Source organism: Anolis carolinensis, chromosome 3 (genome assembly GCF_035594765.1).
Source record: "Anolis carolinensis isolate JA03-04 chromosome 3, rAnoCar3.1.pri, whole genome shotgun sequence".
In the NCBI taxonomy this organism is placed as follows: domain Eukaryota; kingdom Metazoa; phylum Chordata; class Lepidosauria; order Squamata; family Dactyloidae; genus Anolis; species Anolis carolinensis.
Window position 1 is genome coordinate 22,782,659 of NC_085843.1, and position 27,838 is coordinate 22,810,496.

Below are 27,838 nucleotides of genomic sequence, written 5' to 3' on the forward strand. Positions count from 1 at the left end.
AGATGCATTGGGCTTTGCATTTTTTAACCCTAGCTTGCCAATAACCTCAGTATGCGTGAAAAGGAGCTGTGTGTTTCTCAAAATATTGTTTCTCATATTTTAAAGAGCAGGTGGTTTAATAAAAAGCAAGTGGTCTTGTTTTGTTTCACCCTCAAAGGCAGTGCATTGATTTCCAGAGAGGATATCCTGTTTGCTGGGCATAGTGATGATGATGAATCATCATTAAGGGATCCCTCCACAGTAAGGGATCTGTGAGCCCTTACTAATCCTTCTATTTGGTCCAAAAGTCAAGATCTCAATGCTTTTCTCATATGAATGAAACCAGTATTCAGTCTTGCACATTTTCTCTCTAGCAGCATGAGAAACCACTGTTGACCTACATGGCCATGTAGTCATCACCAGAACTTGATGCCAAGGTGTTTTGATATTAATTACTTTTTTCTGTTTTTCAAATATTCAATACACATGTGAGAAATTGATATTCCACATGAATACACGTTCTGATAGCTCTGTTGCTCATTGGTTTCAATCAAAAAAGCTTTCAAACCACTATATATCATCAGCTTGATATAGTCCAGAATCATAGTTGAGATGAGATTACTATAAAGTTTGGCCACAGTATGAAAAGTTTCAAAGGTTGCTGTGGGTGGTGAGGGTTGCAGTGTAATATTATTGCTTCGCTTTTCTTCAAATCCACTACAAGTTTTTGCTTGTGCTTGTGCCTTGGAGGAAAGCTCTGTCTTCACACAATGAAGTTTTATTTGTATGTGTATTGTGCAGCAAGTATAGGGTAGAGCTTAATAATCTGAGTTGCATCCTACAGTTTGCCATTTTAAATATTGTACTACATCTATTCCATACCATTTTAACAATCTAATGCTAATAAAATGACAATCTCAGAGAAAGAAAAAATGAGTAGCAGAAATTAATCTATATATTGATAATTTGATACGGCAACTGTGGAAAACCTTTCATTTTTTCAGTACTTCAGACTCAAAAAACTTTTATAGGAGTGCTGTCTCTTATCTTGTTCAACATCTTTTAGTATTTTGTCATTTGTTTGCTTCACAACCTATGGGATATACACCAAATTCAGTGTATTTATTATTAGTTCTAGTTTAAAGAACACAGTAGGATTGGATTGATCATCTTCCACACCTCTCACAATGGGGAGGAATGTGTGTTGTTACTTAATAATTTCTATCTTTTCTATCCTTCCCTGTGAATCATGGAAGAAACCACTTTCATACAACCATTTCTCTTAGTTTTCTTGTTTTATTGGAGAATTGCCTTTTATCAATCTACTTACTTACTTATTTAAGTGATCCCTCGTTGTCCAAGTATGATGGCCTTCCAAGTGCTTAGAAGACGCCTGTCCATGAGTTTTTTTTAATGTGTGGAGGTTGGTGCACAGCCGATCAATACACAGGCTTCACAGAGTGAGGGTCCCAACCAATGGCGTGACTAAGACGATGACAGTGGCTTCTCAAATTGTTGCAGCCTTCTTCCGCCTTCACAGCCATTGTAACATGTACCATGTTATTTTCTGCCTGATCTGCCGTTGAGGTCTTCAGATTGTGCTCGGTCTGGAACCTCCCCTGTGGCCCCCCTGGGAGTGCATGACTCCGGTGGTTACACCCACAGGTTCATTGGAACACGCAAGCCTCCTCACCACGACATGGTGGCAATCCATTGAGGGGATTCGCACTACTATTAAAACCAGTTGAAACGCTCATTTTTTCCATTGGCACTACTTCTCTTTGTCAATCCAATTTTCACTGGTGCTTATCCCAGTTTCTATCTTCCAGAGTGCTTCTGATTGGTTTAGTACCTTGTGTTTGGAAATAACGTCATCTATCAATCTTGCCATTATCCCTCTCTTCTCCTATGGCAATCTAAAGGTCAGCATCCTCTCATGCTGGAATTGACATACTGCATTCAAACAAAATAAATTATAGAAATGTAGAAATTGTTTAGCACCTCTTGCTCTGACATAATGGCCATTATACTAGTATGCTGTAAACAGAGTGTAGAAATTAGAATTCTGCACAAAATCAAAGCAGTTTTATCAGTAGGAAAGATAATAACATGCTAGAATAGAAGGTACAGTAATACCACAGTCACTGACCAGTAAATTGTTTCAGCATTCTGTGTTCTGATAAATGTATTCTTATTTTAAAAAGAAGCATCTACACATTTCTTTCATATAGAGAATATATCATTCTAACAGAAGCCCTCAACACATTGTTTTTGTCTACAATGGCAAAAAAGCAAGTTGTTACTGGTTCAAATGAGCTATAAACATGTATACTTACCTGACACTAAAAATCTGTTCCTGCTTGGTTTTTGCATTATTAGTTTAAATTGTTTGAGATCCTTTTTGATAATTTTGAGCCCATTAACATATTCAACTCATCTTTGATTTAAACATCGTGTTACATTGTGCATATTGTCATCCTCACCATCATTCTGATCTCACCTAGTTCTAAAAATTCCAGATTCTCCAACTATGGTTCCTTGTGTTATTTGCTTTCTTTTACATCTGTTTTCTCATTTGTTTCATTTGTAAACTCTTTCTACCACAATTGGCTCTCATTTTTAAACACTAGATAAGTATTGAAACTTTACAATGGACACTAGATCTCTACCATTCTTTCTTCAGGATTTCTTAATGCTTTGATGTAAGCAGTTTTGGGAGGCAACAATTGTCTGAAAGGCAGAATAAAAGGCATGGGAAAATATAGAATCCTTGGAAATAGAAACAGATACCACAGTGTCTTTTATTCAAGCTGAGACAATGCACATGTCTGATATCTCCATTTGGTTTTTCAGGTGACATTAGTCCACAGTATGTAAGCATCTCACTCATTTTTAGCTATGCTGATTGCCAACTTATCTTTGTGGTAAGATTGCTGCTATACTCTTTAGATCTCAAATACCATTCAGTCCGGAGTTCGATCATCTTGTTTATAATCAGTTCTATTTGAAGACTTTCAGAGGCCTGCTCCTATCCATCTCTAATACTACAATGATAATAGTTTAGGTTTGTATGGATATCTTTTGCATTATCAGCCTGAATAGGCAGGCAAATACACACAGGCACCACAATCATTTAAATTATCTAACTTTAGGAACAGGCTACAGCAGGGATATCAAACTCATTTTCATTGAGGACCACATCAGCTTTATGCTTGCCTTCAAAGGGCCGTTGAATCCATGGATGGAGGATCCTTGAATACAGAGGGCAAACTTTATTTTTTTATACATAGTGGTCGGTGCTTTTTAGTTTTTACTCAGTTTGGATCCCCAGGTGTTATTGAACAACCACTCCCATCACTTTTTATGATCTGCCATGCAGAATGGGGATAGTAAGACTTACAACCAAACAGCACTTGTGGCTCTGAGATAGGGGAAAGATTTATATATGTAATCCTTGTATATGCATTTAAATCTAGCTATCCTGACCAAGCAGAAAAAAATGCAGCGTTAATGTATCATCACTCCCATCCATTCTGGTCATGATGTCTAATCATGAGGAATACAGGAGTGGTACTCCAGCGTCTGGAGGGCCACGTAAAATGATATGGAGGGCTGGATACGGCTTGCAAGCCATGCGTTTGACACATGAGCTACAGGGAACTGTCATATGTTTATAAATGAGTGCTGTAGAGTATACTGTAGGAACAAAGAGCTTACCTAGGTGACATCCTTTCTGATGTTCTGTTCATTAGATGTGATTTATGGCTCAGGAAACAGGCATACAATTTTCAAAAAAATAATTGCTCCAATTGAACTAGTTGAACTTTTATTGCGTTTTGATCCAGCGCTCTGTAACTGATCCAGTACTGCTAAGAAGTTCTCAACTTGATCATTTTTCAGAGCTATTCCTACCCTTGACTTTGGCATGACACCAAAGCTTCTGGGCATTTGAAAACTGAAGAAAAACCCTATTAAGGGATCCTGAGGAAAACAAGGGTTAATTTGTGGGCTGCTGCAAATTAAGCTGGGGAGACATGACAAATTTTTATGTTTGGCCTAAAAATATTTAAAGAAAGGGGATTTCTCTTAAACGTTGGAACGGATTTTTTACTGTGAGATCTGCCCACTAGTGGAATTGACTGTGTCAGAAGATAGTGGACTCCTTGGAGATCTTTAAACATAGCTTCGGAACACATCTTTCAGGGATGCTTTAGTTTTGTGTTCCTGTGTGCCAGGTCCTTCCGTCTTCTATGAAGGTAGCTGTTTTTTTTTTATAAACCATGTGATGGTATCAGAAAGAAGAACAATAACAGGTCTTATTGTATTTGACTGAAGAGATAGGACAACATGTTGTCGAAGGCTTTCATAGCCGGGATCACAGGGTTGTTGTATGTTATCTGGGCTGACATGATAGTTGTTGGAGTGGTCGAGCATTTCTGTGTTCTCAAATAATATACTGTCAGACTACACAGAGAAGCCATTGAAATCCATAAGCATGTGGACAACTTCAACAGAAAGGAGGAAACACACCTCCAACTGACAAGAGTTCTTCTCTCACCCTGGACTTTCCAGAGATACTATATATATATATAAACCTTCTTTGCTTAGTTTCTCCATATACCTCACAACCTCTGAGAATGCCTGCCATAGATGTGGGCGAAACGTCAGGAGAGAATACTTCTGGAACATGGCCATACAACCCAGAAAACATACAACAACCCAGAAATGGGATAGTTTGAAACAAAATAAATAGGAATATTTTTTATGATGGGCATTAAGCAAAATTAAATATTCAGGGTCGTAGAGCTGCCTTTTCTTGAAGCTTGTAAAGAATACATATACTGAGCAGTCGGGCATTTACTGGAGCTTAGGTAAGTCAGAGATCATGCCAAAAAGCAAGAGGATGATAATAGTGCTGATTGTATAAAATGTGGGGTTAGAACATTAACTCCCTCTTCTCAGCATTTCTGTAAGAGCATGTTATGATAGTGCCTAACCTTGCCATGTGTTATAAAATCAGTGAGTCACTTCCCCTCCCACATAAATTGCACGCTGTTAATATGCAGAAATAAAATGTTTTCCTTTTTAAGTGTTAGAGTGTGTGCATTGTGACTCAGGTGCAAACCTTGAACATATTCACACCCATATAATTCACTAGGTTACCACAACTAAAGGCGTAGATAGGCACTCTCATAAATGTTTCCCTTTGGATGGAGGGCTCACTGGAGTGCTGCTCACAGGCAAGATTTCACATGGAATTCACTATACAGTTTATAACTCAAGGGTTTATAACTCTTCTTACAGAACTTTGACTTGCTTGTCCTTTTAGCTCCAGGTTAATTCCAATCCAAGTACAGTACCTTTTTTCCGCAGAGAATCTTCTTCCTATGTTTGTAATGTGCTGGATTTAGATGAAGTTTAATTTTATAGGTACTGCGACATGGAGTTCCGCTTTTCTTTTCTAATACTTCTAATAGATGATGTTCAAGGCCTTCATCTATATTTTCTCAATATTTGCAGTTAAGAACTAATAACTAGTCTTGAATTTTGAAGCAAAAAGGAAAACCCCACAAAAGTGCATTTATCATTAAAAGTAGGCAGTTTTGTAGGCAGACTTAGATATGCAGATGATACCACTTTGATGGCTGAAAGTAAGAAGGAGCTGAGGAACCTTATAACTAAGATGAAAGAAGAAAGTGCAAATGCAGTTAAACATCAAGAAAACCAAGATTATGGCAACCAGATGGATTGATAACTGGCAAATAGAGGGAGAAAATGTGAAGGCAGCGACAGATTTTGTATTTCTAGGCACAAAGATTATTTCAGATGCACACTGCAGCCAGGAAATCAGAAGACGTTTATTTCTTGGGAGGAGAGCAATGACCAACCTCGATAAATTAGTGAAGAGTAGAGACATTACACTGGCAATGAAGGTCTGCATAGTTAAAGCAATGGTATTCCCCGTAGTAACCTATGGATGCGAGAGCTGGACCATAAGGAAGGCTGAACAAAGGAAGATAAACGCTTTTGAATTGTGGTGTTGGAGGAAAATTCTGAGAGTGCCTTGGACTGCAAGAAGATCCAACAAGCTTAGAGAAGAGAATGATGCTGGAGAAAATGAAAGGGAAAAGGAAGAGAGGTTGACCAAGGGCAAGCTGGATGGATGGTATCCTTGAAGTAACTGGCTTGACCTTGAAGGAGCTGGGAGTGGCAATGGCGACAGGAGCTCTGGTGTGGGCTGGTCCATGAGGTCACGAAGAGTCGGAAGTGACTGAAAGAATAAACAACAACAAAAGTATTTTATAGAAGCCTTTCTCAAAGTTTTAATTTGGGCAATGGACCTGCTCCTCAAGTTCAAGTCACTCAAAATTCTAAACTTTATACTGCGTTTTTAGCTTCCCATCTATCCAATTTGTCCTTGCATAACAACTTTGGGCTCTTCACTAACAATTGCCCCTCAAAAGGTCCCATGAAAAGGGTTTAAACCAGTGGTTCTCAGCCTGGGGTCCCCAGATGTTTTTGGACTACAACTCACAGAAATCCAAGTCAGTTTACCAGCTGTTATGATTTCTTGGAAATGAAGGCCAAAAACATCTGGGGACCCCAGGTTGAGAACCAATGGTTTAAACTCTCTGATATCTATGTCCAAGTTAGGGTGCCTTCCACATCTGGTCACTTTTTAGATTTCAAAAACCATTTTGTCCAGAGTCCAACCATCTTGTACTGAAACATCTTTGTCTCAAGACTTCATAAGTGCCATAAAGAGAATAGGTTTATGGATGTGGAGAAGGAGGTACAAGAATGTCAGCAGTCAGATGTAGTTTCTAAAATTTCTGGCTATGCTCCCTTCTCTGGTTCATCAAGATAGGAATCTATCATCTGCAATTTTGTTGGGCTCTCAGCACTCATCACCTGATGGGATTCAGGATTGGCAGCCAGAAAAATCTCCTTTGGTAGTGATTGCTGTTGGTCCTGTTACTGATTATCTTTGACGACACTGTAACCCTTCAGAGGGCAGCACTGGACAGAATCTGAAACATACGACAAAGCAGCAGGACACCCTTCACAAAGAAATCATATCAACCCAAGTGGAAGGCATTATTGGACCCAGTATGCCAGTGGTTCTCAATCTATGGATCCCCAGATGTTTTGGCCTTCAACTCCCAGAAATCCTAACAGCGGTAAACTGGCTGGGATTTCTGGGAGTTGTAGGCCAAAACACCTGGGGACTCACAGGTTGAGAACCACTGCAATATGATATTTGGGAGGGGTTTGACCCATTCAACTGTTTTAGGGTGTTGAAAATTGAGGTGCGCGTTAGATTCAAGTAAATACAGGTACGTTCATAAGTGGTTTACTGGTGCCACCTTCTGCACAGTAATAACTTCCTCGTTAATATTGCTGAATTAGCAGAGCTTTTATCTATGTGAGATCTTCTGCCAGTGCCCAAGCCTCCCCCCCCCCCCCCCCACACATACACACACACTGGCTTCTCTTACTGTGTGGAAGTGTTTAGCACGTTTAGTTTGGCTCTTCCATAGAATCCTAACTGACTCAGTAGACCAAAGTGATATTTTATTCAGCATAATCTCTTCCTTCATGGGAGTCCACAATTCTACCACCATAGGCAAGCAATGCATAGTTGGAAGCTCAGCCTATACTTTACTAAAACACTGGAATTGGAACTGATGTGGCCAGCAAAGTAAAAACCTGAAACCCATTTCTGTTTCACCTTTGTGTTTATGATGTATATTGCTGTTATGAATAAGGAGACTGTATTCGTTAAGCATGTTATGGAGAGACCAAAAGTCTTCTGTGTTGAATTTCCTGCTAAAATATTTATTGACATTTGAAATGAAAGTGTATATGAGTGCAAAACAATTTGTGGTGTTCCGTCTTGATCCAACATGGCTCATATTTTTGCAGAGTATACGATTCATTCTCTGTTTCAGTGCAATTTTTTAGACTGTTCAGAAGTGATGGTGCTTGGTGCAATTGAGTGCCATGGAGTTACATCGTTTTAAAATGTTACAAGGAGCACTTCATTGTTCTGCCTTAAAACCATGCAAGCACAAATAAGCATGTTTGTGTTGTTGTTTTTTTTCCTAGGAGACAAAAATAGATGTGCCTGACCAGCTAGTGTAGTAGTTGGGAAGGTTGGACGATGACTGTGGAGACCAGGGTTCAAATCACCACTCAGTCATGGAATCCCACTGGGTGGCCTTGAGCCTGTCATACTCTCTCAATCACTGAGGAAGGGACAGGCAAACCTCTTCTGAACAAATCCCATGATAGGTTCACTTTAGGATTGTTATAATCAGAAATCACTTGAAGGCATACAAAAAGCTTGGAGGCAGTATGGTGAGTGACACAAGCAGGCAAATTTGTGAAACTAAGAGGTGCTTTGTTTTTATGGTTCACGTATATAAGCAGTATAATTGTTGAGCACATTCATGGAAGATGCTTAATCCTTTCTACAGTAAACTCCCAACTTTTCTAGGTGTTTAAGACTTGAGCCTGTTTTTCCCCCCAGGTAATTTCAAGATAATTACATAGGAGGCACTGTACTATTCTGTACATTTCCCCTTGCATGTTGCTCCACTCATATGAGCAGACTACTAATATTAGCATCCATTTGCATGCCTCAGCCAGTCTTATAATTAGTTCATATATGAATGAGGTCAAGCCATTTTTTTACTGTGTAAACAAGCTCTGAGGAGAAACAGATTCCCTGACAATGTTCGAGGTGATTCCTTGTCTCTGATAATAGGCAAACACTCAGATTATGAAGACTGGGTCATGGAACAGATTTTGGTAATGTTGTATTTGGTATGTTTGTATTTTCACAGTAGTAACTATTGTAATAACCCATTACACTGATAAATGTTGAGTATTCAACAATAATTTCCCCCATCTTCACACTTCCGGTGATTCATGTATAGAATTAATTTACTAACAAAACTCCATGACCTGCATATCATTATCTTTACTATCTCACCTTCCCCCTTCTTTGTTCCCCTTTCCTTTATGTCAAAAATGGTGAAAATGAAATAAAATATTAAAAAAAGAAATGTTGAGTTATTATCACTTTCCAGATGAAGCTGGTTTTGACAGTACGCCAAAGTCTGGTTTGTGGTAAGTTGCTCATGCAGGTGGCCCACATACAAAAGCAGGGTGATATAGGTGCATTATATTCATGCAGAATCGCAGTTTCTCTTTTGTGAAAATAAATGGTTCTACCGATCATGGAAAGGTCTTTGAGGTGACTGGTTTCTATACTAGTCAAAATTATCTGAATACTGACACGCTTGCTCTAAGATGTCTAGAAAGCATAGGTGAGTAAGGAATTAAAACTAAGTTGTGATAGTCTTAATCCATCCCTGTTGATTTACAATATCACTCCTTTAAAAGAGAAACAGACAACAAAAGCTTGGCTTCATGTTAATTTATATAAGTCAAAACCAACCACATCTGTTGGAGAATAGCATATATGCTCAAACTACCATATATACCAGGCATGGACAAACTTTGTTGCTCCAGATATTTTGGACTTCAACTCTCACAATTCCTAACAGCCTTCCGGGAGTTGAAGTCCAAAACACCTGGAGAGCCGAAGTTTGCCCATGCCTGATATATACTCATGCATACGTTGACCTCATGTGTAAATTAAGGACATATTTTGGGACCAAACTATGGGTACGTAAAGGTTTCCCCTTGACATTAAGTCTAGTTGTGTCCGACTCTAGGGGCTGGTGCTTATCTCCGTTTCTAAGCCGAAGAGCCGGTGTTGTCCGTAGACGCCTCCAAGGTGTTGTGGCCGGCATGGTTGCATGGAGCGCTGTCACCTTCCCAGTACCTATTGATCTACTCACATTTGCATGTTTTTGAACTGCTAGGTTGGCAAACGCTGGGCTAACAGCGGGAACTCACTCTGCTCCCTGGATTCGAACTGCTGACCTTTCAGTCTGCAAGTTCAGCAGCTCAGCGGTTTAATCCACTGCGCCACCTGGGCCCCAAACTATGTGTATGATACAGATAAATAAAGGGCCATTCTTCAGAAAGGGGATAGCACCATTGCAGCCTCAGGGGAAAGCCATCCTTGGCTGTTACTGCCATTTCCCTGCCAGGCTTTTGAAAAGAACAAAAGTGAGGCCATGGCAGAGACAGTAAAGGGGATTGGTGCTGGGTTGCTGTGAGTATTTCAGGCCATGTTCCAGAAGCTTTCTCTCCTGACGTTTCGCCCACATGGGAGGGGGGTTTGTGCTTTTTAAGCTCTTCCAGGATGGACTAAGCTCTTGCCTTTTGCCACTCTACTCAGAGAAGGAGCTGGTTCCTAAGATACAGTACACACATCGACCTGTCAGTAAATTGATTCCGGTATTTTTGGTTGATTTTTTACTAATATTTTAAGACTTATACATGAGTATGTAGGGTACTACTTAACCAAAACCTCCTTTCATCATTCTGTTTCCGGAAGTTCTTCTTTTCTATTGGTATAAGTGCGTGACGGGCTTCTGAATTTGTTTTTTTCAGCCTTTCTATAAATATTCTCCTAACGATCAGATGCAATTGTACCTTGACACGCAAGAGAAAATGCAACAGCTAAGTAATCATTTCCAGGGCCTGTGGGACATCAAGACTAGAGCGGTGTCACTGTGTGTGTGTGTGTGTTGTGGGGGGGGGGGGGGGATCTAAAAATAATTGGGGCCAACTGTCTGATAGATTTTTGGCTTGAACTATTCTAAGTCTGTGGAAACTATGAGTCTTCTACAGTTCTGCTGCAATTTGAAGGATTCCATGCATATTTGGTAACTATTCCTGTACAAAGTTCCTTAATACTTATTCATTCCTTATTGATATTAATGAAGACTCTTGGCTGTGCTGGTATTAATTAAAAAGTAAAATTACAAAGATTGAAACATATCAATGATAGACTGTAGCCTGGGCTAATTTATAAAACCATATCCAGAGAGATGGCTGTGTTAATTTCTCCCAGGTTTTTATCAAAGTGTGCTTATTATTTATTGGTATATGTGATTTTATTTGTTTATGATTTGTTTTTTATTGCTGAGTTTTATATTGCTTGTGGCCTGGGCTTGGCCCCATGTAAGCCTCCCCGGGTTCCCTTGGGGAGATGGGGCGGGGTATAAAAATAAAATTATTATTATTATTATTATTATTATTATTATTATTATTATTATTATTATTATTATTACTGCAACATAGAGCCTTATGGCATCTTAAGGATTGGTAGACCCACAGAGAGGAGGGAGGGAGGGACTGTGGACACTGAGGTCAGAACGAAACGCAAGGAAGTACACTCAATCCTGTTAATAATGACCATTGAGAAAACTGTTGTTACGGGTAACACAAACATCCTGGCAGTGAGTAAGCCAATTAATATACACAGTGTGATTTCAAAACATAACTTTTATCCTGGTTCACATTGCAGGAGGTAGATTGAAGCCTCTCATTTTACGTGCCTTTGAATGGCTTTGCTTGGTAAGGACCACTTTAAAAGTTAGTGAATAGTGTGCCCCATGAGACAGAACTGTGCACATTGTTTTAAATGTGTGTGTGTGAGTGAGTGAGAGAGAGAGAGAGAGACTATACACACACATATATAGATACATAAACCCTCATATTATTAACATTTCATTGTCTTATCCCTCCACTCTCCCAGTTTAGGAGTGATTTTTTCCCTTTTGCCCTATATAGAATGCATATGACATGGCTAGCAGATGAGTCTTCTCAGCTTCATGCTTTTATAAATACTATTTTAAAAAATACTAGAGAGGCGAGTGTTCTGGATTGGATTTCTTAGCCATATCAACACAGAGCAAGTGATAGTTTTGAGACTTGCCACTTCCATAATGTGTTGTCCCAGGTTTTCATGGCCAATATCACTGGGTTGCTGTGAGTTTTCTGGGCTATATAGCCATGTTCCAGAAGAATTCTCTCCTTGCATTGATACCTCACAACCTCTGAGGATGCCTGCCATAGATGTGAGCGAAATGTCAGGCGAGAATCCTTCTGGAACATGGCCATTCAGTCGGGAAAACTCACAGCAACCCACTTCCATAATAGCTTTCCTGAAATTTTAATATAGTTCTTGTTAAATTGGAGTTATAACCCACCAAAATGGCCCCCACTGCCAGATATTTTTCACTTAAAACCTACTCTTGCCTAAAACACATTTGACCCTTTCAAATATTATATTTAAACTTTTGTGCAAATTCCCGATCATGGGCCATTTATAGATATAGTTAGTCTTCTGTATACACAGGTTTTGCATTCTGGAGTCAACCAATTGCAGCTCAAAAATATTTGATTTTCTCAAAAAAAACAAACCTTGATTTTGCCACATGCTGCACACTATACTAATGTGTAGGCAGAACTTGAGGATCCACTGATTTTGGTATCCATGGAGGGTCCTGGAACCACACCCTAATAGATACTGAGGGCACACTGTATGCACAAAATGCCAGAACTATGACAGCAAGATTTAAAAATACGGTGTAGAAAATGTTCAGGAGCTTTTGAATTGCATACTTGGAAACTAACAAATTTTCTAGGTCCTGCTATGCTTTAAATATACACACATCTCTAAATAGCTTCAAGAGAGTAATATGAGAACTTTCAAAAAAATCAACCTCATTTTTATATTAGCTTCTCCAACAAGTTGGTGGATCATTTTGGCTCCTTTTACAGTATCCAAAATTAGAATTTTGAGCGAACAGTAAATATTAAGTCTTTCTTTCCCAAGGGCCGTTGGAAGAGTTTAACAGAGTGAGGCTTTTTCCCAGTTATGAAAAGGCAATCATAGTTCTCGGCCAGCTTTCCCCTAGACTTTGTGTTTTTATGTTAAAGTACATATTTTTAAAACCTGCACTTAAAGAAATCTGGACCTTTGCATGGATTTAAAATCTGGGTCTTTACTTGAAAGTTGTCATTACAGTGCTATTTGTTCATGCAAATGAGCACCTAGAATCATAGAATTGTAGAATCATGGAGTTGGAAGAGACCTCAAGGGCCATCCAGTCCAACCCCCTGCCAGAAAGCAGAAAAATCGCATTCAAAGCACCCCCCCACACACACAGATGGCCATCCAGCCTCTGCTTAAAAAGCCTCCAAAGAAGGAGTCTCCGCCACACTTCGGGGCAGAAACTTCCACTGTCCAACAACTCTCACAGTTAGGAAGTTCTTCCTAATGTTCAGGTGGAATCTCCTTTCCTGTAGTTTAAAGCCATTGTATCTGGTACCACATTTTGTATATTCCATTTATTCATTGTATGTATGCTTCAATTTAGTGGTGACCTTAGAAATGAGAGATCTCTAAATCAACATGTCATCAATAGTCCAGCTTAGGTTTTGCAGATTCAGGTTTGTGGCTTCTTTGACTGAATATATTCATCTGTAATGCAGTCTTCTCCTTTTCCTACTGCTTTCTAGCTTACCAAGCATTATTGACTTTCCTAGTGAGTCATGTCTTCTCATGATACGCTTGTCCTGTCTAGCACAAGTCTGTCCATTCAAAGCAGGTGGACATAGCACTGAACGAAACATGCACAATAATCACAGGATGCCTTAAACCTACACCTGTTGATAAACTCTACAAGTTAACTGTCATTGTCCCCCCTGATGTGCGACGGGAAGTTGCTGCTAACGGTGAGAGAAATAAGGTTGAACATTGTGAAAGCCACCCACTGCATGACTCTCAGCCTCCTCCCAGTAGACTCAAATCCAGGAAGGGCTTCATGAGAACCACCACTCCTCTTGATGTTCCTCCAGCAACAGCAAGGGTGTCCCTCTGGGCAGCTAAACCTGGCAATTCTAACTGGATGGCCCCCCATGAGGGTCTGCCTCCAGGGGCAAACCAAGAATGGGCAACTTGGAAGTCCTGAACAGACTGAGAAGCGGAGTGGGCAGATCAAAAGACAACTTGACAAGATGGCACTACCTGGAGGAATCCTCCACCTTGTGTGACTGTGGAGCAGAACAAACAACTCCTCATATGTATGCTTGCCCACAATGCCCTGCCTCATGCACGGAGGAGGAGTTGTTTAAAGCTATGGACAATGCGATTGCTGTCGCCCACTTTTGGTCTAAAACTATTTAGCTGTTTGTGATTCCTTTATTTTATCGCTTTTAAACTTATTTATTATGCAATGCTTTTGATACGAAATAAATAAATGATACATCCAAAGCATGACAGTTTCAAGTTAGTCATTTTGGCTTCTAAGAAGAATTAATTGCTCCGGAATCTATTTATTTGTCTTTTTAATATTCTATGGCATTTGGAGAACTCTTCTCCAGCACCACATTTCAAATGAGTTGATTTTCTTTCTACCAGCTTTCTTCAATTGTCCAATTTTCACAACCATATGTAGAAGTTGGAATTATGGCATGGGCTGTCCTGATTTTAGTATTCAATGATATATCTTGACACTTCAAGATCTTGCCTAGTTTCTTTTGATTTCTTGAATGCAACTTTCATTCTGATTTATGAGTGAGCCAAGATATGGAAAATCTTTAACTATAAAGTCTTCATTATCTACTTTGTTGTTGTATGCCTTCGAGTTGTGTCTTGAGCATAAGGTGAACACACCACAGGGTTTTCTGGAGCTCTGTATGTGTGATTTTCCTGAAGATCATCCAGTAAGTTTTCATGACTAAGGGACCTTCCAGACAGCCCCTATGTCCCAGGATCTGATCCCAGGTTTTCTGCTTTAAACTGGATTACATGAGTCCGCATTGCCAGATAATCTAGGATAAACAGAAAACCTGGGATCAGATCCTGGGATATAGGGCTGGAAGGGCCCTAAGTAGGGCTTTAGACCCTGTTCCCCAGAGTCATAGTCCAACATGCAAGCCACTATGACAGGCTGGAGCACACCATCTAATTTAAATTTATGTATGGCAATTATTTTAATTTTCCTAATGTTTATCTTAAATTGAAAACCATATTGTGGTTTTCAGAGGCATGTTGCATGTTTGTGGATATAGACTTGTCTGTTCTTCATTGCTAATGGTAAATTTTGAACCTTGTGTGAGATTTACAAATGTCAATTTTTGGTTGGCAGGAATTGGCTCTCCGTAGTCAGCTTCCCAGTATGGATCAAGATGGCTCTCAGAATCCAGTATCCTCTCCTGGGATGTCTCAAGAACTGAGAACAATGACCACAAATAGTTCAGATCCTTTTCTTAACAGGTTAGTAACTGTGGTTTAGTTTCACCAGTGAATGATGTTTTTCAAATTCTGTTTGGTATATGTAATCATCTGTTTTGAACATCTGTCTGCTCTGACATCCACAGCTGCAAATGGACTTGCCATTTAAGGAAAGATGAAGTTTTTTTTAATGAGGATTAAAAGCTGTCTCCTGGGGGAGGAAGTCAACTGTTCAGACATGTAGGAAGGGCTCGTCTTCAAAGTCATAACATGTTTGCCCAGGCACAAGTCAATTGATGTATGATATACAACCATTTAGGATTACTGACTCGGAAAAGCTTTTGAATAGCTAGCAATGAGATCCACTGTGGGGCTCAGTTTAAGGAGTTTCTCCGGCATTCTTGTTTCTATTTTTATCCCTTGTAACGCTGACACAAGAAAGGGTGATAAGATTTTGTGTATTGTATTACAGGTCTATAGGCTAGCTTTTTTCTGACCCTCATTTGTGGAACCTATGGGTTTTTGTTAACAGTGTTGTGCACCCAAGATCCGTTTTAAAGAAATATTTACAGCTCTCTTTGTACAGTATGAAAATGACGAATCTGTACTGCCCTCCCTTCTGCCAGACCAAAAAAGCCTGTATCTCCCCCAAAGAAAGGCTGTGCCTTCTTCAAGGCTCTCCCTTATCCCCAAATTTCTGATGTTTTAAAATACTTCTGTGGAGCTCTTCATCCTCATTTCACATATATGGTCTTGTCATGTTTGGTAGCAGGATTTTCCAAGAAAGGACTAGAAATGACTAATGGTTTTGAAAATAGGTCCTCCCTTGGTTTATTCAGCCCAGGCGGACACTGTAGTTTGGCAGAATTGTACCCATTAAGCCATAGAAGGTCAAGGAAGTCAGTGAAAGAATTTAAAAACTGGCAGCAATGAGTTTATAGGGGTGATCATGGTTCACCTGCGGGCAATTCAGAAAAAAGTTGATAGATCTCATGTTTCTGAAGCTTGCGGGCACTGATTCTGTTTCAGACATAACCACTCTATAAATGTTTCTATTGGACACTACTTCAAGTACTGCATATGGTATAACACACCATGTAATGGTAATGCGCATTCAATTTTGAAGGTGCCTATTACAAAAAAAATTGATTTAGAGTAAAGCCATAGTAAAACAACATTTAGAAACAATACAAAAGTTAAGCTGAACCAAAAAACACAGGTGTGTTGTAACATGCAGTTCATGACATGCCTCCAAGTACCTTTCTGTGTCTCACATAAGCCAGTTCAATGCAAGCAAATCTCACCTCAGACATTTTCTCTATAGCAATCATATAAAACCCCAGGCTTCAGAACTGGCCCAACTGTAAATGGTCTCCAGCTATGCCTTGCAGATTCTTTACCTACACTTGTAGCCATAGATAAAATGTATGGCTCCTCCCGCCATCTTTAACCGCCATTCCACCGGTTGCTGAGTGGGAGGGACCCAGTCTGCCAATCAGGCACTCTCCAACAGCTGCTGAGAGACCTTCCAGCCATGTTTAGGGGCCGTGGTAGTGCAGCGGTTAAAACCGCTAGCTGCAGAACATTTGCTGACCGAAGGGTTAGCCCCAAGTTGGAGTGAGGTTCAAGCTGTCAGCCCTAGCTTCTGCCTACATAGCCGTTTGAAAGCATGTAATGCGAGTAGATCAATAGATACCATCTTGGTGGGGAGGTAAAAGGGTGTCCCATGCAGACATGCCGGCAACAATCAGAGAAAGTCTATGGACACCAGGCTTCTCGACATGGAAAAATGAAACAAGAGCACCTCCCCATGGCCAGAGTTGAGCATTGTCTCCAGATGCCGGAGATGGAAAGAGGAAGACCTTTTACACCTCTGTGTATTGTATGTCTTTGTTAAAGTGTAAAAAGGCATTGAATGTTTCTCTTATGTATGTAAACTGTAATCCGCTCTAAGTCCCTCCAGGGAGATAAAGAAGAATATAAATAAAGTGTATTATTATTATAAAATGTGAACTTCTGCTGTGCTGTCGTACCATTGTGATAAATGATCCAATTTTGTCTCCACATAAAGAAGGCAGGGGTATGAAGATTCTCTTTCTGTTATAATAGTTGCAGTTACAGAAATTCTTCCTAAACACCCCTGTGTCTTTGGAGGCATGCAGTTCTGTGCAATGTAGTTCTGTTACAGTATTTTATGTTCTTTGCAGATTTAAATGCCCAGGCATGCTTTTTTTTAAGCATCCCTAATGTTATGATGAGAACAGAGCACAACTTCTTGTGTTTAAACCGATGTTTTGTATAATGAGGATCACAGTGTCCTTAGAAAATAAATAGCAAAATAAATTAGAATTTACTTCCCTTTCAGTGGAACTTACCATTCGAGAGATGAGAGTACAGACAGTGGCCTCAGCATGAGCAGTTACAGTGTCCCCCGAACTCCAGACGACTTCCTCAACAGTGTGGAAGAAATGGATACAGGTTTGTGTTCTTAATTTGCAGTTGGACTTCTGTTTGATGCTTTTGCTAACTGGGGGATTTCAAAGATATATTCTGTTCTTGTCATGCCTCATATCTAAAGAGTTTAGTTGATGGAGAAGTTTTCAGATGAATATTAAGATAAATACTTAAGCAATAAGACAGAATGAATTGCTGATGTGGATGGGGCATTCCATTAATATCCTTTAGAAACTGTTTCATTGTGGATTTCTTTTACTGAGTGGAGGGTTCATTGTAAAGGCCTTCAACAGAGTATGCACCTATAGTAGTAATAGTAATACTACTACTAATAATAATAGTACAGTAGAGTCTCACTTATCCAACATAAACAGGCTGGCAGAATGTTGGATAATAAGGAGGGATTAAGAAAAAGCCTATTAAGCATCAAATTACATTATGATTTTACAAATTAAGCACCAAAACATCATGTTTTACACAAATTTGACAGAAAAAGCAGTTCAATACACAGCAATGTTATGTAGTAATTACTGTATTTACGAATTTAGCACCAAAACATCACAATACATTGAAAAGATTGACTACAAAAACACTGACTACTAAAGACAGACAGTGCTGGATAATCCAGAATGTTGGATAAGCGAATGTTGGATAAGTGAGACTCTACTGTAGTAATAATAATAATAATAATAACAATAATAATAATAATATATTTTATTTGTTATCCTCCTCTTCTCATGGCTTGAGGTGGGTACAATACAGTTAAAATACCCAAATAAAACACATTGCTATAAAATATATAGTACAAATATTAAAAGACAATACTAGGAGAATATAGATTTAAAATTCATTTTAAAAAATTGAATGGGTAGACCTGCTGGAAGAGATAGGTTTTAATTATGTCTTAAATTTTGACAGCTCGTTTAGCTGTCGGCTCATTCCCACCCATCTCCTATAAACCCACTGAGATCCACACCAGTTTCCCTCCCTACTGTGCACTGCTGAAATACAGTATTTGAAATAGCAAAAGCTTACTTATTCTGGTACACAGAGAGTGTTGGCACTGGTTTAAAGGGGCTAACCTAATCACTCCTTAAAGCAAACAAAAAAGCCTGTATTTTTTACTGCTGCCCCAACATTAGTTTTAGGACTCACAAAAATTAATGGAGACCTCCATGTCGGAGGCATGTTCCCCCATATCTGGTCTCCCAAGATTTCGTCAATTTCTCACGAATTATGGGCTATACAGAGTAGTTGTGTACATAAGTATGCCATTTTTTGCTGGATTTGTTGGGATTGTGTGAAGATTTGGGGGTGGTTTTTGTTAACTTGGATGACAGTATTCTGTTACTATTCTTAAATAGTGTCTCAACTTACACTTGTTCTTCACAGTGTGTCCAGTGAACCATTGCCTAGATACTGTTGTGCCAGACTTATGGCATAAAGGTTATAGCACATAATGGGTCAGGCAGGAGAATCCTATAGATGGCTGCTATAGGAAGAAAGTTTCAGTTTATTCACATATGATGTATTTAACACTCCCACTTTGCATCCATATTATATTTAGGTGACACTATCAACCAAAGCAACATCCCTTCTCATCAGAACCGTTTTCCAGACTACCTTGAAGCCATTCCAGGGACTAACGTGGACCTTGGAACGCTGGAAGGAGATGCAATGAATATAGAAGGAGAGGAACTCATGCCAAGTCTACAAGAAGCTTTGAGCTCTGATATCCTTAATGATATGGAGTCCGTATTGGCAGCCACCAAGCTAGATAAAGAAAGCTTTCTTACCTGGTTATAGGGGCCTCAGGGAGATGGAGTTTTGGAAGTCTTTGAAGGATCTGAGGAGATAAGACACGTACCTGATGTTCAGAACAAGTCTGTGCGGCAAGGGCTTCTTGGCTTAAGATCATAGAGGAAACACGTAAATGAACAAAATACTCCAGATTCTTTTCATCCCATGTTTTTGTTCTTCCTTGTCCAATCGCTGCTGTTATACTGCTGACCTCTTTGACATTTGACTCTGACAAATTAGATTATTTGTTTTAGTATCTTGTTTTGTTTTGTTTCGGCTGTTGCAACTACTGTTCACCATAGTGGTAGTGGAGCAGGGGAGGATGTGGTAGTGGGGAGAAAGAAAGTGGAAGGAGGGAGAGACCAGCCCCATTCTGGGATGATGACTGCCATTCCTTTTGTCTTGCTAGCTGTTTGCATTTTGTTTTATCTAATAATACGAACCTTGCATGTCCCCACCCTTTGTTGACTCTGCTTGTTGTTTGCTGTGCTGCCTGTGGCAAGCGGCAAAAGTGACTTACTGGTCCAGCAAGCCGAAAATGATGTATCTGATGTAACATAAGTCAATACTGATTTGGAGATAAGAATTAGAAGAAGTCTGAAAACTTTTTTTTTTTTGCTGTTGGGCCCAATTCACCAAAAAGGCATGACAGCAATTGTGTTGGATTATGCCCACTGTCAGCTATTTACTACTTTTCTCAGTTAGCTTTTTCACATTTTATAACACTATTAAGAAGTCATTTTACACACCAACTCTAAGAACCTTCATCAATGCCTCTTCTGCTTATATTTCTCTTTGCAAAGTTTAGACTTTTTTAATTTTAGTAGTAGAATAGGACAAAGTGTTATTGGTTTTGTGTGTTTTGTTTTGTATTTTTACATAGTGAAATCTAAAATTTCCTGACTTCACCTAGTCTTATTTAAGTCTGAAATGGTTGACTTTTTATATACCTAACTAGCATAGCCAACAAATATCTATAGTTCTTGTGTTTTGCTTGTAACTTCTTAAAAGATAGCTTTGAATGTATTCATTAAATCTGCCTCCCATGACCTGGTACTCTCCAGATTTATTGAGCTACAACTCCCACAGTCCCAGTGGGATTGTGGAAGCTGTAGTCCAACAAGGTGCCAAGTTGGGGAGAACATTAGTACATTAGACTAAAGAATTGGCGGCTTATCTTTTACACTACCGTGCCAGAATTTGAAGCAAATATTCTGTTAGGTCAAAATTTGAAAGTTGTTAATGCTTCCTATTCATAAATACACTTATTTGAAAGTTGATCCCACTTTATTTAAGAGGAACTGTATTAATCTATGTGTTTTATAGGATTACCAATTAGCCTTATATTAAATGTAGCAAATGATACATGACATCTCTTCATCAAGGGACAGCCCTTTCCACATTGAGATGAAATTGGTGGCTTGAGATTGTGAAGTCCCCAATGGATGAAAATGGATGCTTTCTTGTAGTTTGTTAGATGGCATCATCTGCACTGTCATCGGAGTTTACAATCAAAACAATGCGAACACTAAAATTAAGATGCATCAGAAGCATACTGACAAGTTAAGCCATGGTGCCCATAGAAGACTGTAAAGATATGTGTTTAGATGGTGACACGAGCATGTAGTAGCGTATTTTAGTTATAGACATTAGCACTGAAGTTGAGGGAATGATGAGTACATCTTGAGACGGTTACTCAACAGGAAATAAGATTGTCCTCAAAGTTGTCTGTAGGAATTATGATGTTTTCCAAAGAGTATTTTTAAGTGAACAAAGTGAGCATGAATCAACGTTACAACATAAGCTATGAATTATTATTTTTTTACTTTTTAAAAAAGACATTAGAATTAACAAATATCTTGGGAGGCTGTCACATTCCCTTTAGAGTTTTGTCCAAATGTTCAGAGGTGGCCATCTGGTAGCTTTTCTGGCTATTTTTTTCAATCTAGAACAGTGGTTCTCAACCTGTGGGTCCTCAGGTGTTTTAACCTACAATTCCCAGAAATCCCAGCCAGTTTACCAGCTGTTAGGATTTCTGGGAGTTGAAGGCCAAAACATCTGGGGACCCACAGGTTGAGAACCACTGATCTAAGAGATATTGGCCAAAATCCAGTTGTTAGTCTGGGACTCAGTAGTTCAACATATATGTCAGTTCCATTGATACTATTCTAGTTGGGACTAACAAATTTGGCCATTAAAAACTGAACTTATTTGACCATTGCTAGTGTAGAGAAGTGAAATTAACAGAACTAGGACTACTTTGCTCCCCCCCCCCCGCGTCAAATCATGTTAACCTCCCAAGACTGTTGACAAAAGCAGATTGCCAGAGCAGATCATACTGCCATTGAGAAAATCCTGCTGTCTTCCTAGTCTCCCCTCCCTTTTCAAAAGTATATTAAAAAAACAAACTGACACTAAATATATGTGTAGCTATATGGATGAAGAAAAGTAGGTGATTCAAAGTTCCTGCACGTTGGTTTGCCTGTTTGTACCCAGATACTGGAGGACCACTTGTCCCTATTTGAGCAGTAAGTAGGAACGGTTGAATTCCAATCCTGGGTATTGCATAGAGATGCACAGAAATAGTTTCTGTTTGCTTTTCTTGGTCACAGCTTTAAAGTTGGAATTTATTTTTTAAAAATCCTTGTTGTAAATACACTACACAGCTTATTCTGTATTTGAGTAGCACTGCTGGAGAGGTACCGACATAAACCTGGGAATTCTTGAATTTCTCTTAACACTAAGCCGTTTATGCAGTACTTAGCTCGAGTTACTTTTTAAGCCTCTTCATTTGATGGAAAAAGTGCCTTAGAGATGACTTGTACTGTTGGCAAAAGAAAAACAAACACACATGAGTCTGATTGGAAATTTTTATTTGAATCTATAACTTGACAAAAGTTGCTTAACTTTTTTTGTATTGAAATGCAGAAAAAGAAAGTGTTATGGGTAGAATTTTGTATTGATTGATGTATATATTTAAGCAGATCACTGTCCTAACTTTGTAGCTTCTAGATATTTTTTTAAGTACTAGTGTGTTCAGAATGCAACTGAAGCTTATGAATACTTGTGTATGTCTGGCAACATAGCTACTTTGGAATATGTACTGTTTCTATAAATTGTATGGATCAAAAATTGTACCAATCAGTGTTGGAACTCAAGCAATGCAAGAGATAGTAAGACAATTTCCGAGTGATTAACCATTAACTTAGCTTTTGCACATGACTTCAATGACTATAATGAATTCACTTGCAATCATTTGGGGGGAGGGGGAATGTTTTTATACAAGAGGCAGGCGTGTCTGTCTTCCTATAATGACACTTTTATTCTTTAGGATAAACAAACTGTATTTTAAAATGTTTTTGGGACTCTGAAACACAACCTTTTCAAATATATATATAGCTATGAATATTATATTTTCTTAGATGTAAGAGCATGCCTCTGTTAGGTACCATAGTAAATTCTGTTACAATATTTTCTTATATGTAATACCTTTTTTTCATTGCTGTTTTTGTTTTACATGATATAAATATATACTTTGCGCTCATGATGTCTTGTTTGGTCTTTAACAAATGGTAACATTTGAAAATTGTGTCACTCATGCTCAGAGCCAGTCCAACAATGAGGCGAATTAAGCAGTTGCTTGGGGTGTAAAACATACGGGGGCACAGTCGAGACTGCTTTTTCTGTTGATTTGTTGTAAAACATGATGTTTTGGTGCTTAATTTGTAAAATCTCAATGTAATTTGATGTCTAATAGGCTTTTCCTTAATCCCTCCTTATTATCTAACATTTTCACTTATCCAACGCTTTTATTTTTCAGTGATTGGTTGGGCTGGGGGCGCCAAAATTCTGTTCGCCTACACTTGAAAAATACCTAGGGCCGGTTCTGCTCATGCTGGACACCAAAAATGAACATGAACAAATATATAAACAATGAACAAATGTCAAAGTGATTCAAAATAGGGCATTTGAGGACAACATTTTGCATATACCATTCTCAGACTCTGACTTTAGTCCAAAGTTAAAATCCTTTAATTTGCCCACTTGGTAGTTTGCTTGAGCATCCTTTGAAAGCAGTGTTCGATCTTAAGTTTGACTTCAGGCATGGGAAGCTGGGAATTTCAATATCATACATTTCATTGGACTTTTAATGATACTCAAACCTTATTAAATGAAATTATTACCTCAGTTGGAAGGTTACAACTCAGATGTATAGAAATATATATTTACTTAACTGTATTAGTCATCAGTTTCTACTATACCCTGAAGTACTTTCCAGTGTGGTTGGGTTGACCTAGGATTGTAAACAGTAAATGTCCAAATTCTGGCTCCACCAGTTCAGTGTATGCATTCTGTATATGATATATCACACACACTATAAAACAGATCTTTTCATTTTTGTAGAACTGATCTTCAGATAATGAGCTGGAGCTTCTAATGCTTCTTCCTGATATATGGTCTCATTAATGTTTTATCAACATGTTAAATAAATACATAATGCAAAGGTTTGCTGTATTGAAAAGAAGACAGGATGGAGCAGAGTTTGGAAACATTAATGGGAGGGTGATTTCCATGTGTTGGCATTGTTGGTTTGAGCTTGACGGCTCATCAATTCCCAACAGGCATTACCTGGAAATTTATAACATGTTAGATTCAATTTTGAGTGTAATGTGATACTAACATGTTGGGGTTTTTTTTCTTTTTTAAACAAAAGTAGCCAAAAATCTCTCCAGATGATAATTAAGATGTTTTTAAAATGACAATAAAATGTTATGTTACATTTCAACCATAATGTGTTAGCATTAATATTGCAGTTTTTCCTTAATACCACAAAAATAACATATAATGTTGTAATGTGTTGCTCCCAAATTTGGGGACTTATCAAAATGAATCTCAGTGGTTTGACACAACTGCCTGTTACTGGGGGGAAATGAAGTCATTTTTCAGAGTTCAAACTTCTATTGAATTAATTGAGAATGACACAAATGTTAATCATGAATTGGGACTAAGACCAGATAGAAACATTTATCTAGCAGATCAGAATAAACTGTGTCCTATACAACTCATTTCAGAAGGCAAGTTTTTAACTGAGCATTAACCCCAAAAGCACATGTAAAGATAGGCTTAAACTCTTTTGGTATTCCTGACTAGAGTAGATAATAAATAAATAAATAATACTTTTTTTAATATACCGCCCTATCTCCCAAAAGCAACTCAGGGCGGTTTACAACAATAATACACAACATACAGTACATAGCAATATAAAAACACATTATTACACAATTTTACACTAAAAATGACAATCAATGATAATCACAACAGCTTCCAATTGAGGGGTGAGGATCAATAATCCCATAGATTAACATAGTCCATAATCAGGAGAAGATGAGACTGTGTAGTATATTTCGGGTCAAAGTTGATGGGATAGCCAGGATGGATTCATTCAAACACCTGCTGAAACCACCAGGTTTTGAGCTCCTTATGGAAGGTATGCAGAGTAGGGGCCAACCTAATCTCCTTAGGGAGGGCATTCCAGAGCTGGGGTGCCACTACCAAGAAGGCCTGCTCGCTCGTCCCCACCAACCTCGCTTGGGTTGGCGGCAGGAGCGAGAAAAGCGTCTCCCCAGCAGATCTCAAGGACCGCACTGGTTCATAGGGGGATGTGCGATCATGGAGATAGGCAGGGCCTGAGCCGTATAGGGTTTTATAGGTCAAGACCTGCACCTTGAATTGGGCCTGGCAAGTTATTGGCAGCCAGTGGAGCTGCTTTAATAGGGGCGTTGTGCGCTCCCTATAACCAGCCCCAGTTGTGCGCTCCCTATAACCAGTCCATTGAATCAGTTGGGTTTACCTATATGTTGACCTATTCCATGACTGAATATGTCTACTCCAGTTCCAAGTGGACACCAACTAAGATTGTTTTGGAACTGAAACTCGCATCCCTCAGTTTTGATGTTCTCATATTCCCTTGTTCTTCTGAACACTCCCTTGTATTATTGTCTGTTTTGATGAAATCAAAGGATTGGAAATCACAAAGAAAAATGCTCCTAATATCTGCCACCTCGGCTTGACGTAGACCTGAATTGCAGTAAATCATATGTGAGCCATACTGCAGGTGAGGAAAAAGGGTGAAACCTGAGCTTTCTGGATGCAATCACGCAGTTTGCCATTTAACGTAATACCTCATACTCTGCGGTGGTTTATGTATATATCCCATATCTGCTTTAAGATGCTTAACATGACATAAGTGGTCTTCGTCCTGTCTTTTATCCTTGCAGTAACACTTTGAGGGAGTTTATGATGAATATATGGATTTAGTTTGAATTTGGTTTTAATCCAGAATCTCTCTAATTTTATTCTGATATTTTAGCTTCTGCAGCTCATATTACTAGTGGGGCTCTTTCAGACCACTAGGAGGGGTGTGCATTTGTTGATCCATCCAACATATGGGAAACTTAAATTTAATTGAAAAAGCAGGAATAAAATAGAGGTTGAGTATCTCTCATCTGATATATTTAGGGGCAGAAATGTTTTGTTCATATCTTGGAATATCTATATTTGCAGAGAGAGAGATGTTGCAGATGGGACCAAGTCTAAACATGAAATTCATTTGCACGTTATACATAGCTTGAAGGTAATTTTATCATTTTTAATAATTTTGTACACGAAATAATATGCCCAGCAAGAAGTCAAAAATGTTAGTATATTTATTTACTACATTTATACCCCACCCTCTATCACCCCGAAGGGGACTCAAAGTGGCTTACAAGTTAAATGTAAATACAGTATATTACATTATTAGCATAGAACAATAATAGCATTATATATTACTATATTGTACTATACCACTATACTGTAATATTATTAGTAATATTACATTTAATATATGGGCTGTGGGACTCCCTCCCTAGTGACATCCGGCAGGCTCCATCCCTTTTGAGTTTTAGAAAGAAAGGGATGGAGGATGCATTTAAATGTGAAAAGCTTAAGTGCTCTTTTGTAAAAGCATGTCCACAGCAGTGGGTTAAATACTTTGATAAAAGAAGAGATTATTTAAAATTTATAGTATAATGGCTATGCGAGCAAGCATTCAAAGAATAAGTTTCATTGGCTTCGACTCGGTCTGGACTAAGGTTTATGTCCAATGTTTTGTGAATGAATGGCTCAAGTATTTTTTATCATTTTAAATATGTATTTAATTGCTTATGTTTTATTCTCTTGTATTGTTGTGTATTGGCATTGAATTCTGCCAGTTTTGTAATCCGCACTGAGTTCCTTCGGGTGAGAAGAGCGGGATAGAAATGATGAAAATAAATAAATATTATTAGTGTTATATTGTATTGCATTATAATATTATTATCAATATTATATGTATATACAATATATTATATTATTACCATAGCACAATATTAGTATTATATAGTACTATGTTGTTGTTGGGGGAGGGGCCGCCAACTGATGCCAAGTCGATAATGTAAATTAATTTGGTGGTAAGAGCAGCAAAATTTGATGGTAACAACAACACAACCCAAACACAAAAGGCTGTCCTGATTGGTAGACTGGCTCCCTCACACTCAGCGGCCGGTGGAATCTTTGGATTTTTGAGTATTCAACCCGCTTTTTCCTTGATGAGGTAGTTTTTAAACCAATGATCCCCCATATAGCGTCAAAATGGTATAGCCCCAACCTCAGGTAGCTGACACGAAAAGAGGAAAGAAAAAACATTATTCACTAGTGGTTGCCTCTATTTTGTATTGTGAATTTGTGGAAAATACTGGTTGACTTCCATAATCTTAAACTTGCTTTTCTGTAAAATGATAAATGAATTAAATTAGCATTGATGTAGCTTTCTTCTTTTTTAAAAGCTGAAAACCCTAATAGAGTGGAAGTTAATTTCAGACCTATAAATTTTTGCCATAAACAAGGAAATTAAGATTGTTTTTCTTACTGCCTTTGCTCCAGTTGTTTAAAATTAACATTAAGCTAGAACAAAGCTCCCTATCCATAGTTGGTTGCAGGGGGAGGAGAAGAAGTGCAGGAAGCAGCAATCTGCAAATAACTTGGTTTCTAAATGCGAACTTAGTCCCTTTTTACCTTCCTTGCTCTTTGTGTGCAAAGTTGTGCTGTATTCAGATATTGGACAACAGCAGCATGGAGATTTATTTGCCTATGAAATCTTGTCAGAATGAATTATTGCACTTCAGAATTTACCAAGATGCCATACTCTGGAACAGTGGTTCTCAACAACTCCCAAAAATTCCACCCAGTTTATCAGCTGTTAGGATTTCTGGGGATTGAAGGCCAAAACATCTGGGGACCTACAGGTTGAGAACGACTGATCTAGAACATTTCACAAGTGAAAACCAGGAGCCTAAGCAACATCAGAGTCTGATCAAGATGTCAAATGTGAAGAACAACATAAAAGCTAGAAAAAGC

The 27,838-nt window shown here is 38.6% G+C and overlaps 1 protein-coding gene across 8 annotated transcripts in view; it reads left to right on the forward strand.

Annotated features, from left to right (window-relative positions):
- yap1 (Yes1 associated transcriptional regulator) overlaps positions 1-22,946 on the forward strand; it is a 120,263-nt gene extending 97,317 nt beyond the window's left edge. For all 8 annotated transcript variants that reach the window (XM_008108058.3, XM_008108060.3, XM_016992672.2 and 5 more), the window contains 3 exons: positions 15,063-15,190; positions 17,514-17,626; positions 19,170-22,946. In XM_008108058.3, coding sequence (XP_008106265.1) covers positions 15,063-15,190; positions 17,514-17,626; positions 19,170-19,408 — 480 coding nt within the window. In that variant the 3' untranslated portion in view covers positions 19,409-22,946. The remainder of the gene's footprint in view (positions 1-15,062; positions 15,191-17,513; positions 17,627-19,169) is intronic.
- Positions 22,947-27,838: the final 4,892 nt, after the last annotated feature.